Source organism: Daktulosphaira vitifoliae, unplaced genomic scaffold (assembly GCF_025091365.1).
Source record: "Daktulosphaira vitifoliae isolate Bord-2020 unplaced genomic scaffold, ASM2509136v1 Scaffold_2, whole genome shotgun sequence".
Taxonomy (NCBI): Eukaryota; Metazoa; Arthropoda; class Insecta; order Hemiptera; family Phylloxeridae; genus Daktulosphaira; species Daktulosphaira vitifoliae.
In genome coordinates this window covers 22467172-22481651 of record NW_026099573.1, presented here as the reverse complement: position 1 = coordinate 22481651, position 14480 = coordinate 22467172, and the positions used below count along the sequence as shown (strand labels likewise).

At 25.8% G+C, this 14480-nt stretch overlaps 1 protein-coding gene across 3 annotated transcripts in view; it reads left to right on the top strand.

Moving 5' to 3' along the window:
* The window catches only part of LOC126899545 (cell adhesion molecule Dscam2-like), a 119744-nt gene that overhangs the window by 40909 nt on the left and 64355 nt on the right, over positions 1-14480 (top strand). For all 3 annotated transcript variants that reach the window (XM_050674552.1, XM_050674554.1, XM_050674553.1), the window contains exons 4-5: positions 10686-10868; positions 12903-13052. In XM_050674552.1, coding sequence (XP_050530509.1) covers positions 10686-10868; positions 12903-13052 — 333 coding nt within the window. The remainder of the gene's footprint in view (positions 1-10685; positions 10869-12902; positions 13053-14480) is intronic.

Genomic DNA, 14480 nt, shown 5'->3' with positions numbered 1-14480 from the left:
TTTCAAAAAGTTAGGCAGTTTTAAATAAAAATAGTTTAGAAAAGTCGAAAATTACCAATTTTTAAAATTATAATTTTTATGAGGGTTAGCCCCATTTGCGGAAAACGAGAATAACTTTTTAAATTTTTGAGTGCAATGTCTTCTACTAACAATATTTTCAATCGTCGTTTTATTTAAATTTATTGGTAAATAAATCGGAAATTTTATTCGAAGCAAAACTTTTTTAATTTTATGCAATACTGAAAAGCAACAACAACTTTGAACTTAAGAACTATTGTCAACGTTATAATAAAAATAACAAAGCAATGCACTTTAATCGTTTTGTTGCACCACTAAATAGTAAACAGTAGTTTTAGATTTTGATGGTATACTATGACTGTATGATATAAAGTTGATGTGAACGTAAACCTTCTACAAGAGTACTTTTGAAGTATTTAATTGCCGCAAAATCTGTTATATAATTAAAGTTATTATTATTAAAGTGTGAGAATTTCTATTTTATAAAATGAGTACGTTATCATGTACATTCATTTGAGGATACCTGAAGTGTTCTGTAGTTAAGATTTCAAATACAATATCACTACAAATATACTTCACTACATACCAAATCTCGAAATACTTTAATATCACACGTTGTCTGTAAAGTTATTTATCCTAAGTAGAAGAGTACCTTGACCGGCGTGATGGCAATCGTTGTCACCTACGATTGAGAATTTTTTCATTGAGTAGCATAACATAATCTGGCTTAAGAAAAGTGACCCGAATTCCTATATAAATACAAACTACACTTGTGCACAAGTGAAGTTGTAAATGAGCTTTAAGTTGGAAGTATAATCCTTAAGATCAAGGTGGTCGATAGTAAACTGTGACAAACGGCTGCAAAAAGAAAAAATACTATCGCAAACAAAAAAAAACTCAAACGTTTTAACAAAATAAAATTTATTTTTGATGCATATAAAAGGTAATATTGAAATTTGTCTATAGCACGCGGACTTACTAATTAGTGTTTGTTTTAAATTACTATTTCAACTACTCCTTACCACACATTCTAAGTAATGTATACCATGTATGCGATAAATTACTTAGCGTAAATTCAAATAACGCTATACCTGTATTTAATTTAAAATAACATGTATCAAATAGATCTGTTAATTAAATTACTAATTTATACTAGTTAAATCAATCCACAGACATCAAACAAAATACTATTGATTTTTGCTGACTAACTTAATTTATGTAAAATTTTTTAATCAAAGATTGCGTAACACTCGTTAAACATTTCATTTAGTCGCATATTCTTTTTCGGCAATAACAAACATCTCATTAAAGAATTGTATTTATTTGTGTAGAAAAGAACTATAAATGTTTAGGTACTCTAAATTAAAGAATAAACGATTGGACATTTTTATGGTTGTATCAAAACAGACAAACAAAAAGTGTCAATTTGTAAGAAAAAAGCGATCCCTTTCATTTTAAAAGTTTATATAAAAGACTTCTTAGGAAGCATGACGTTGAGCAATATAAAGCTCAAGGCTAGACTGATTATTTGATTTTTTTTGGGAGGGGGAGATGGTTTAAGTGTTATAAATATTTAATAAATACACGTACTAATATTATTACATTTTTAAAGGTACGAATTCAATAAAATTATATTTATTAATAATTCTAATATTAGGAAATATATAAAATGAAAGTAAGATTTCTAATGAATATTTACAAACAAAAACTGTAAATTTTATCCTTAATTTTATCATGAAAATAATATTTTTGCTTCCTTATTTCTAGCCGTGGTAAAAATTGAACAATATATACAAGATAAAATAAATTTCCTTTACAGCATGACTATTTAGTGAATCTTTTTCTTATGTTTTTATATTTATTGTATTTTGTTTATAAAGATTAAAAGATGTTTTTATTTTTTAAATAACTTGAGCCGACAATAAAAATTTAAAAGAATAGAGATTTATTTTCTCAGAATTCAATCATGTAAAGTGACTTTTACACTCAAATACAAACATGAAAGTTAATCACGTTTTAAAACATTTTTAAATTGAAGTTACTATAAAATGTTGTAATAACATCATTATGTTTAAAGTAGTTAATTAAATTGTTTTTTAATTTCAACTAGTTTTCAGAGTACTTAGTTTAGAAAAATATATTGAATTATAAATAAAACGTTGAGCCTAAATGGGTAGTTGAAGGAAACTCGAAAAGGGCGTGTGTTAAACGGCAATATTTTTGGTCCTTTTAGCCGCAAAAGCAGCTGATATAAAGTTTCATGCTCCTCTTATATATTTTACGGTTGTTAATGCACTTTTAGAAGTTGATTTATAGAAATAAATATGTGTAAAAATGTATAAATGTAAAAAATATATAGAGTGATTGACGCAATACTTATGAAGATCTAAAATAATTTTTTATTCAAATGCTTATGAAACTAATTCAAGAAAAAATGTAGTTCTGTCCACTTCTCTTTCCGTTTTGATTTAAAAATTTAGAATCTTTAAATTCTAATATCTCAAAAATTTATATTATATAATTGGTTATCAACCAGTCAAAATTTTATTATGAACATTTTCCATTTAATAGTAAAAAAAACAAGTTAATTTCGAAAGTAACTCCTAAAATCTATCCTTAGCAATAATTTTTTCTTTTAATAAATTTGAGTTTTAGAATGGTTTATAAAAATAAATTCAATTTAATCTATATATTTTTTATGATAAAATCATTACTTAACAAAAAAAAAACATCTTAGTAAAATTAATATCTTCTCATCTTCACATCGAAGCTAAAATAGTGCGTACTTTACATAATAAATCTTACTGTATATATATATATATATATATTTTTTTAGATAACCAACATTAACATGATAATGATATTAAACTCGATTATTGTTTACCATTCCATTTACGACATTTATAAATACAGATCTTTATTGTAGGCACTTTCGTGGTTGTCCTCCTTATTCAGGTTTTAAAGCCTCATCAAGATTATTCATTTGAAATTTGTACTCAATTCATCAAAAAACAAATATTTATGGTTCATTTTAATAGAAGAAAAGGAGAGTTTTAGATATTTAGGATCAGTTGTGCAAAAAAATGGTGCGTTTGACGAGGATGTAATACGCAGGATTAAGTGTGGTCGGGTGAAGTGAAGAGAAGTATCTAGTGTGTTAAGGAACGAACATATAAGAGGGAGTATAAGTATAGCGTTAATCGTGGATAAGATTAGAGAAAATACACTTAGATGCTTTGGTCATGTTATTTGAACAGGATAATCAGAATCTGTAAGAACAGTTATGGAAATAAATGTTGAAGAGATATAGGAAAACCAAAAAAGAGATGGAGGGATTCTTATTTAATACTATATGAAGACGGCTGATGTGTACGTAGATATAGGAGATCGGGTCATGTGGAAGTTTAGAATAAGAATATTCGACTTCAAGTAGTCGAGATAAAGGCGAGGAAAAAGAAAAAATATAAACTAGCGTATAAACAATAGCTTGAAATAATAACTAAAAACAATAAATAACAATTTTTATATGTACAAACAAATTATGCGTACCACGTTTTAAATGGAGAAAAAAAAATGTTCAATAATTTTAAACCGATTACGGACTTAACAGTAATTATTATTATAATATAGTAACCTCTTTTTTAACCTTTTTTTGGGTATACATTTTTAATGATGTAAATCGACAAAAAATAATCGTTTAAAAGGATTTTCTCATAAAATACCTAATGATAATTATTCTAACGCGATTTTATTTTTTAAGCCTTCTTTGGTCATTTATAAAGTACTTCATTTTATTAAATAATATACATTTATATGCACTTTTTAAGTCATCCGTTAACATCTAATCTATACACAGCAAGTTAATATCATTTTATAAATAAAAATGAATCGCATAATCAAACAAAGTTATTCAACCATAAAATTATATTAAACATTTTTAACAATATACAGTAGAACTCCAATTATCCGAACTCCGACCATCCGAATCGCCGATTATCCGAATCACTTTCAGAAAAAATCAGAAAAAAATTTGTCCAAAGTCCGCGGCGTCAGTGTAGGCACAACACGTGGTAAGAGTTCCCACTCCAGTTCCGGCGCATTGCAGTCACCTGTCATTGTTTGTTTTGATTAGTCAGTGAATGGGTCCCGGTCCCCATTAATTCGGATAATTGGAGTTCTACTGTATTTAGACATTCTGATCTATTGAGTTTTATAAAAAATTTTGCAAATAACGGAATAAACCATATTTACTATTTAATGAATACAATTAATTAATATAATAATTCATTTAGAAGACAGTAATTAAATTGGAAAACACGAAATAATTATCATTCTCCTACTTTTCGCAGTTCTTAACAATAAATATCTTTAATACTCCTCCAAAGTCATATAAAGTTTATGGATATATAAAACACTTGAGGACTATAGTTCTCTATATTTTTTGATCAATTACAGGCGTGATAAAAAATGTACATGTGTAACATATACTTAGCAGTATCTATTTTATGTTATTACTACTACGAACATATTCATATCAAATTTGGTTTCTAATAAAGTTAAATTCCTACTTCATAAAAATAATATTTTACAAAAAAAAATCAAGTTAAATAACTCAAGATAATGTTATAGAAAATGTATAAATGAAGTACAAAATAACTTGTTGAGTAATACAGTATTTTTGAAACTACTTAAAAAATGTTAATCTTTTGTCTATTGTATTAGTGTATATAATTTTTTTCTGGTACTTTCCCTGTGTATAAGGAATAAGAATACTTCCACGGCCCTTCTGCCAGTCGTAAGAGGCGACTAATGAGGTTGCGTCTGGTCGACAGCCGGCGTAAAATTTTTGTCAAATATTATGAGGTGTCCTGAACAAAACTTAGACGAATTGTCCCATATCGCATGTACGCGGGGACAACAGGTTAGAGGAAATGAAGTGTTTGATACCAGCCGACAACTTGTGCGGAAGCTGTTTCACCAGTTGTGTGTACAGGTCTACCCAACGCTTGTAGTGTCAACGGTGTAGGGACATCACCACTTAAATTTAGGCTTAACTTATGTATAAGAGAGATAGATAGATACAAAGTAAGAATAGGTACTTGGAATGTTGGAACATTAACTGGTAGAAGTATTGAAGAGGAGAAAAGTTAACATTTGTTGTGTGCAGGAAACTAAGTGGAAAAGAGAGAAATCGAGGGAAATAGGTGAGGATTATAAAATAATATACTCAGGAAGTCTAGTACAAAGAATGGTGTAGGGATAATAAAGGATGAAGAGATGAAAAGTAAAGTAGTAGAAGTAGCTTGGATAAGTAACAAAATTATGGTCGTAAAATTGATATTCGAAGAAAAAGTGCTGGATGTAATAAGTGCCTATGCACCACAAGTAGGATGAGATGAAATAGACAAGGAAGTGTTTTGGTGAGCGATGGATAATATGATGCAAAAAATACCTGGCAATGAGGATGCGATGATAGGTGGAGATATGAATGGACATGTAGGTAATAAGAAAAGAGAATATGAAAGAGTGCATGGAGGGTATGGTTTTAGCGGGAAGAATGAGGCTGGAGAAAGAATCCTGGAATTCGCAGTATTGTATGATACTATTGTATGAAAAACGATACTAATTTGCATACGATATCGTATGAAAATTTGGGAAAAGGTAATAGATAATTGAATAAGAAATGAGACATCGGTATCTAAAAACCAGTTTTGATTGGTAAGTCAACAATGGAGCCAGTATTTTGTGTGAGGTAACTAATAGAAAAGTTTAGAGAAACGAAGAAAAAGCTGTGTATGGTATTTATAGATTTGAAGAAATTAATGAGAACAGGAGTCCCAAAAAGGTACATTAATATAATAGAAGATATGTATAATGGCACTTGTAGTAGGGTAAAAAGCGTAGGAGGAGTAATAGAAGGTTTTCGGGTAAGAGTAGGAGTGCACCAAGGTTCTGCTTTAAGCCTTTACTTATTCTCTATAGAGATGGATGAAATTACTAAAAAAATACAAGAAAAAGTGTCGTGGTTCATGTTGTATACTGACGATATAGTGTTAATAGGAGAAAATAAGGAGGAAATTAATCAAATATATGTTATATGTTTATATTTTTATTTCTTTTTTGATTCGGTAGATTGAACAGATGGCAATTTAATTAATAATTTTTTGCTATCGAAATCTACGGATGTAGTTTATTTGAATAAATGTAAATTATTAGCAATTGAAGTATTTCAGGGTGTCATATAATTAGATTTTAGTAGTGCTCTCGGTTCTAATTCAATTCTTGACATAGTATATCGTAAATGTAAATATGTTCTTACTCGTCCTATTCATTATTTGTTTTCATAATCTTTGCCTGGTGTATTTCCCTATTAGTAGAAATTTAGTTATTCATATCTAATATTTAAGCCAGCAGATAGATATGATTTACGTAACTATCGTCCTATTTCTAAATTAAATACACTACCAAAATGATTTATAAAGTTTATAAAAAAATATAAATATCAAATTCAGTATAAAAAAATATAACTTACAAGCAGCGACAATATTTATGAATCTTAAATAAGAAATTATTATAATTTTTTAATCGGGAAATTTAGAAATGTAATAAACATATTGATATTCTCCGTTTACTCTAAAATATCGATGATATTTAAAATTCAGTTTACTTTTATTCCTATATATGATACATAATTACAGAGTAATTAATCGTTTATTACTTAATTTATCGAAAAATAAACAATAATATTGAGAATATTTTTTTTTTTAGATATATATTTTTCTTGATTTATCAATCATGAAGTATTTTTATGTTTATTTCTTATACTTTATAAAGCAGTAAAATAAAATGTTTTAAATAGCGTCTTATATACGTAACTAGCTCTTTTAGTGTGTAATGATTTAATTAGTAAATTAACTGGCCCATAATAACTTATGAATCAGTATTTATATAATATATAATTTTTATTTTTTTATGAATTAAGCGATGCATAAAAAATTAATCAATCTGTATAAATATAAATATTTTAGTTGGTTTAATTTATGCAATTCCCCTATACATAAATTATCTTTAAATGATTTGATAAAAATATCATTGTTCATAATATGCCCTTACATTTACGTGCAGTATTCCATGTATATAGTATTTAATAAAATTTTGTAGTGAATTATTTGATTATACAAATATTACAACTTACATATTACAACTTTTGTTTCAACATTAGTGCAATCTAAAACTTCTGCTAACTAAAACTTTGACTCTATATTATAATAGACATTATAAGTGTACGACTGTTTATATAATTATTATTTTTCATTTTTAATTACGACCATAATAAATTTGTCTTATTCTATTGTGTATAGTAAATTCGTGCAATTATTAATTAATAATGAAACTCAAATGCCATTATTAATGAAAATTAACCATATATACTACATCTATAAACATAATACATATTCTATTATATAATCTATTTGTCAAAATTAATGTACTTAATAAATTATATTAATTCATCCTAATATTTTTTTAAAAATTATATACTATTTTTGTAGAACGTACTGGAATTCAGTTTTAAAAAAATATAACGCTTCTAAAAATTATGGTAAAAATAATTTACTCTTTTCAATTTCATATAATTCCACAGAACAAAAGTATCAGAACTCAAAACTTAATAAAATAAAGAGAAATGTGTGTCTAGGATAAAATGTTTAAAAGTGTGAGTTACTTTAATTCGGAGTGTGATTAGAGGGTAATAAAATAACATAAATATAGACTCTTTTGATTTTTAAATCTTACCTGATGATTTTTCTTGGTTCTTATAATATCTTAAGTAATAGTGTTGATCGATAATTGATAAATTAAATAACACTATTCGATTAAGTTCACAACTTAAATAAATAAAAACTTCGACAATGATAATCGCAATGTTCGCGTAATGATATCTAGAGCACGATAAGAACAAAAAACAAGAGTAAAAGGGTTTGCTCTATCTTTTTATAATACGTTATAACCCCGAAAATCATCATTGTCTCACTCTTAAAATATTACTGTATATTGATAAGTAAAAATAAAATATAGAAATTATTACAGATGAATAGTTAAATAATTATCTTGACATTTTATATAATTTTAGTATAGTTTTTTTATACTTAAGAATAGGGATGACACAATGCGTTTAATTATTAAGATTAGAATAAAAAAGATGACAAATATAATTTATAGATTTCTATTCGTATATATTTTACGGTTTAAATAATTTTAGTTAATTTACTTATGATATATTGTAAAAGAAAATAATATTTTGATACAATTCTTAAGAGTTGTTTTATTATACTGAAATGCCATACAAGAACATACTTCAAAATATTAATATTATAATTTTAGATTAACTCTTTGCTTAAAATATATATATATATTAATTTTACACGATTTGTCATATTTATCCAGACAGCAATTGATTAAAATAAAAAATTATTGGATATCTTATACAATGCCTATAAACATTACAAATATTAACATACATTGTATTTTACGTTTAAAACATATTAAATTATATTATGTTACAATAATTTCAAGTTTGATAAATCAAATTTTTGCGAAAAAAATAATAAATTGTTCGTATGTATTGATGATTTTTTTAACAAATATCATTGGTAGACTGTTAAACCAAAGTGATGAACAATAAAGCGTGACCTCTAGTGAAGCAACAATCGCAAACCTTTAAATATCTTGCGTGATAAACGATCTATGGGTTACAACCTAACTGACAGTTGTAAACGACGGTGAAATTTCACAAAAATGTTGACAGCGTCAGTTATTTTTTAACGTGTATAATCACAGTTTACATAATAGAGGGAAAACAACTTTAGTGTTTTTCATATTATGTTACATGCTAATCATTTATTATATATTTTAAAAACTACAAGTAAAACACTTTGAGAATTTTACAATACACGCCGTTCTTTTTATTTCTTATTTTTTGAAAATTTCTAAATCTTCTTTTTTTTTGCCATCATATTAAATGTTAATTTGACATAAAAACTTGTACATTTATCTAAAAAAATGCATTTATATTACCCCCACATCGTCATAGTTATTTGGTGTAATTACAATAGTTTATCCACAAAATTAAAACTATTTGTGTGCTATTATTATTAATTCTATTACAGTTATTCAATTATAAATATAAGCATCAAAAATTATAAATCAATTATCATAAATAAAATTAATGCTATTAAGTCAAAAATGATATTAAATTTGTTATATTTCCCACATGTTGACGTTCATTGTTGGCATGAGTTAACCAAACAATCAAAGTTTATTTTACGGCAAGTAAACATATTTAATGCCATTGACCCTTACACTAATATAATATGTACAAAGTGTCAGATAAAGTATAGATAACTATACAGCAAATGTTAAGGAAAATAAAAAAAAGGTTTACTCTTTGTTTAAAATGAATTGTATTTTAAAATGAAAGAACCTGTACTTTCCCTACCTATTGTTAGCCATTAACCGATTGAACGTAATCGGTAATGATAAAATAATGGAATACCTTTTTGATCCTTAAATATTTTGTATGCATTTGTATTCTTTTATAAAGAGTGTTCAGTAAATAAGAAAACGGGTTTCTATTGTTCTCATTTTTTGTAACAGCTGACCTGTGTCCTTACTTACTGAACACTCTGTATGTATCTTTCCTTCACAAACCATCGATTTGAAAACTATCACCAAACTTCAAACATAACCATTAATCCATTTTTCCCGTATCATACGTTTCGATTTTGAAGACCAAATATTAAATTAACCCTTTTATCTCAAGTAAAATGTTAGAATGATCTTTGAATATAAGTTATTTAATTTTTATCGTGTTAATTATGATAAAAGTAATTTTCATAAATCCTGTATGTTTATAAAAATTACTTAAAATACTGATTCTTTTAATGCTACCCATTCAATTTCTCTTAAAATAATAATTTTTTTTTTTTGTTATTGTTTTTTACATTTATTTTTCATGAAATATTTTTTATGTTTATACCTTATACCTAATGAAGGTGTAAACTTTAATTTTTCAATTTGCAACGCACGTAATTAACTAGCTTATGAAAAAGAAAATTAACTGTAATTAAAAAAATAATTGCTCAATAACAACTTTTAGACCAGTATTTCAGAAGCTATTAACAATTTAAAGTAATGACTATAGGTGAGGAGTGGGTGCTGCTATTTTTATCATTAGACATTTCTTGGCCTCAATCCTCCTACCGTCTAGGTGTATTAATGTTAATAACTTCTGAAATACTCACCCAAAAGTAATCGATACATCATTCTCACAATAAAATTTTATTTCTATCTATTTGAAAAAATAAAGTTAACAATTTTATCATGGTATGGAAGATGTTGCTAAATAGTAATTAGTAGCTGATAAATCAAGTCATATATGTAACTAAAAAAAAATTAAAAATTTGTTTTAAATATTTCATGTTTGATAAATAGAAAAAAATATAATTTTAACTATCGATTAAATAAGTGGTACACAATAAAATAATCACTCTTTATAAGTAAAATATTTTTTATACTAATCTAGTCATTTATATTATTATTCATATTTTACTGTAAATGTAATAATTGATTTGAACTTTTATTTGATAAGATAAACCTTTTTTTTTTAGAAGTAATAAGGAATTTCGAGCCGATAGTTAGAGATACAGTTACAATGCCCGGTAACGTAGCCGTTTTTACATGTCATATACCTGGATTAAGTTACAGCATCAACAGCGGACTACCCGAATCTGTGGCTATAACTTCCTGGGTCCAAGATGGTGTTTTCAATATATTTCCCTCTTGGGAAATCGGTAAGGACAACTGTATTTCAATATTGTACACGTATATTTATTTTCAAAATCTATACATAGATTTTGAATGTGACTAATGCCATAGCTATTTTACTTTATTTTTAAATAGAATCTATATAAAAGGAATATATTATGAATAGCACGAATAGGAAATTTAATGATAAAAAAAGTAATTACATCAAAACATAATTAAATTTTCAAGATACTATTCAAGTAGCATGATAACTACAAATATATATTATACTATCAAATACTTAGAATTATTCAATAAATTGTTTTATTTATTTGATTAGAGAAGATGTCGAATTCAGTATTTTTCAAAATCAGTCACATATGGAAGCATATCCTTACTAGCATAAAAGCATCTTACAGTACACTTAGCTACTCACAATACAAACATACGTTACTTTTAGTTATAATTAAAAATTCATATTTAGCGTCTTTTGATGTAATTTTTTGAACTTAAAAATCTAGGTATCTGTACGCTGAGGAAAATTTTTCAAATTTCTCTAAAGATCTCTAATATTTTAAAAGTGTTACTTTATACTTATTAATTCATAAGAGACTAATTTCTCTAATAATAATTCTGGTTACAAAATTTTACAATCGTTTTTTTTCATCTTACTCAAACCCATTCGTTATCTTACCTGATAAACAAACAACAATTTCCAAGAAAACTCATATTTCACACCTTAGATGAAAGAGACGATTGAAAATAAAATGTAGTTTTAGGCTGGATATAGAAGTAGTTCATATGTAAATTTAAGATTTTAAAACCATTTATAGAAGTCAGGAAAAATCTAAAAGTTTAATATCGTCAACTACCCGCTTTAGCAAACTTTTGAAATGAATTGTGAAAAAATTTTACATTATTCTATTGTTCTCTAAAGATGTAGTAGTTAATTTATAAGAAAACCGCTTGTAGAAGATTTTTTATTTTACTTTTATTACTTACCCACCGGAGTTTCTAACTTGTTAATCTTTTAAATGAGAAAAAATAATTTAATAAGCGGTCGAAAAACTGTGGTTGGCACGAGCCTGCAGTTCGCCGTTTTTTTTAATAAACAACGACGTTGAATATTTAATTTACGTTAACATAAACAATCACAGCATACAACTTTAATGAAAATAAATGCGTTTTTGAATTCAAGATTGTCGTCAAAAAAATACAATTTCAGATTCGAAAGTCTTTCTTCGTATTTTCCCATTAGAATTGTATTTTTTATTAGTTTCAAATAGCTCTTATAGCAAAATCCCTCTGGTATATTTAAATTCCAAAAAAAAATCAGTCAGTTGTTAACATTTTATGTACTTTTCTCACAATAGCGATTTATTAAAACTTAAAATTTTAGAAGATACTCCTTATTAAAAATACACCTTAGGATAAATCAATTATTTTGAGACTGCCTGTAATATCACATTAAATCGAAACCCAACTATACCCATAAAATCAAAGAACAATATTTCTTAGATTAAATTCAAACTATCTATCGTCTTGAGAAAATGTAAATTAANTAGATACTCCTTATTAAAAATACACCTTAGGATAAATCAATTATTTTGAGACTGCCTGTAATATCACATTAAATCGAAACCCCCCAACTATACCCATAAAATCAAAGAACAATATTTCTTAGATTAAATTCAAACTATCTATCGTCTTGAGAAAATGTAAATTAATATCCACGCTTAAATTATCATCCAAAGTTTATTATGGAAATTGCAGAAAGAGGCGTTGTTTTGATCAGAGTAAACGCACGTCTGAGCGTTTTATCGTTTGGCTAAAGCCAGTAGCCTTAAAATTGTTACACTTACAAATAATTTGAAATTTTAGTCAATACATTTTTTAATTAATCATTCGGATTTTAAACGTAATTCTAATTACACAAATTTGTTGTCAAATTCTTTTCAATTCTTTCTACAAAATAATTAATGATTCTTCTCAACTCATCATTATTTGACTCGTATGTGTACTATAAAATTAATAAAAAAAAATTTATTTTTAATTATATCTAATTCATTTTAATTTTTTAGACTCAAAGATAATTATGGTACCGAAAACTGGTGAATTAAGAATAGCCAATGTGGACGAGAACGATCTGAGACACAGTTACACATGCCGCATAGTGAATAAATTGACAGGATTTACTCAAGAAAGTAGTACATTCGGCAGAATTTACTTTGGTAGTTATTTTTTAATTTATTATAACAAAGTATAAATAACTATGATACAAGTGCTTGTATGAAGTATATATCCATTATTGATTAGCTTAAAATTTTCAATTATTAATTCCTGCTAATTATGATGATGATTTAACAACTATAAAAATATTTCTGAGCAACATAATGAAATTTGTATTTCAACTTTAAAATATGTATAAACGTACACATTCTATATAATTATCAAGATTCAGCACTTCACATCTACATGAATCATAGATAATTAAATTATGATTATACACCGTTTGCCTTTTTTTTTTTTAATCTATTAATTTTCAAAATTTTATACTAATTTTTATTGTCTTTTTAATTTAATTTTAGATACATAAACCAGTACATCTATCAAATTTTTAAATTAGTAGGGTTCTGTGACCTGAACTAAAATAAAACCTTTTTTCTCTTAATTAAAATTAGTTTTCATTCCTAATTTTTGAGAATAATATTTTTTTATAAATAATTAATCTTTAGTTGTAACACTTAAACATTATTATGATTACCGAGCATTATTTTTTTATATAAACATTTTCACCTTTTGTGGAAAGAGATTTGAAACCTATGTTATTTATTCCGTAGAACTTATACAGGGTGGCCCACCACTCACTGACAACTTAAATATCTTTTGATCCAGTTAATATTTTTAGTTGATTTTTTTTTTAAATATTAGTTAGACGTTAGGTCTATAGCTATATCTCAATAATTAATTTTTTTACATTTTATTAAAAATATTAATTATTTTTAAATTTTAAATAAAATGTAAAAAAAAAATCTAAGATAGCTATTTTGTAGAGTAGAATTTAAGAAAAATTTTAGTAAAAAAATATCTTATTAATATTCAGTAGTAAATATTCTGTAGCGTTTTGAAGTTTGTGAAAATTTGAATTTTCATGTACTATTTTACGGTATTAAACATTGAAATACGTATTGAGAAAAGGACAGAAGAAAACGCTATCTTTTCAATATACTTTTGAATGAGAGTGATAAGTAATAATTGCCTTATCTAATTTCTTATCATGGTATTAATGCCAAGTTTGTAATGTATACACATTATCATCATATGTATACACAGTAATCATGAAAAGATAGCGTTTTCTTCTGTCCTTTTCTCAATACGTATTTCAATGTTTAATACCGTAAAATAGTACATGAAAATTCAAATTTTCACAAACTTCAAAACGCTACAGAATATTTACTACTGAATATTAATAAGATATTTTTTTACTAAAATTTTTCTTAAATTCTACTCTACAAAATAGCTATCTTAGAATTTTTTTTTACATTTTATTTAAAATTTAAAAATAATTAATATTTTTAATAAAATGTAAAAAAATTAATTATTGAGATATAGCTATAGACCTAACGTCTAACTAATATTAAAAAAAAAAATCAACTAAA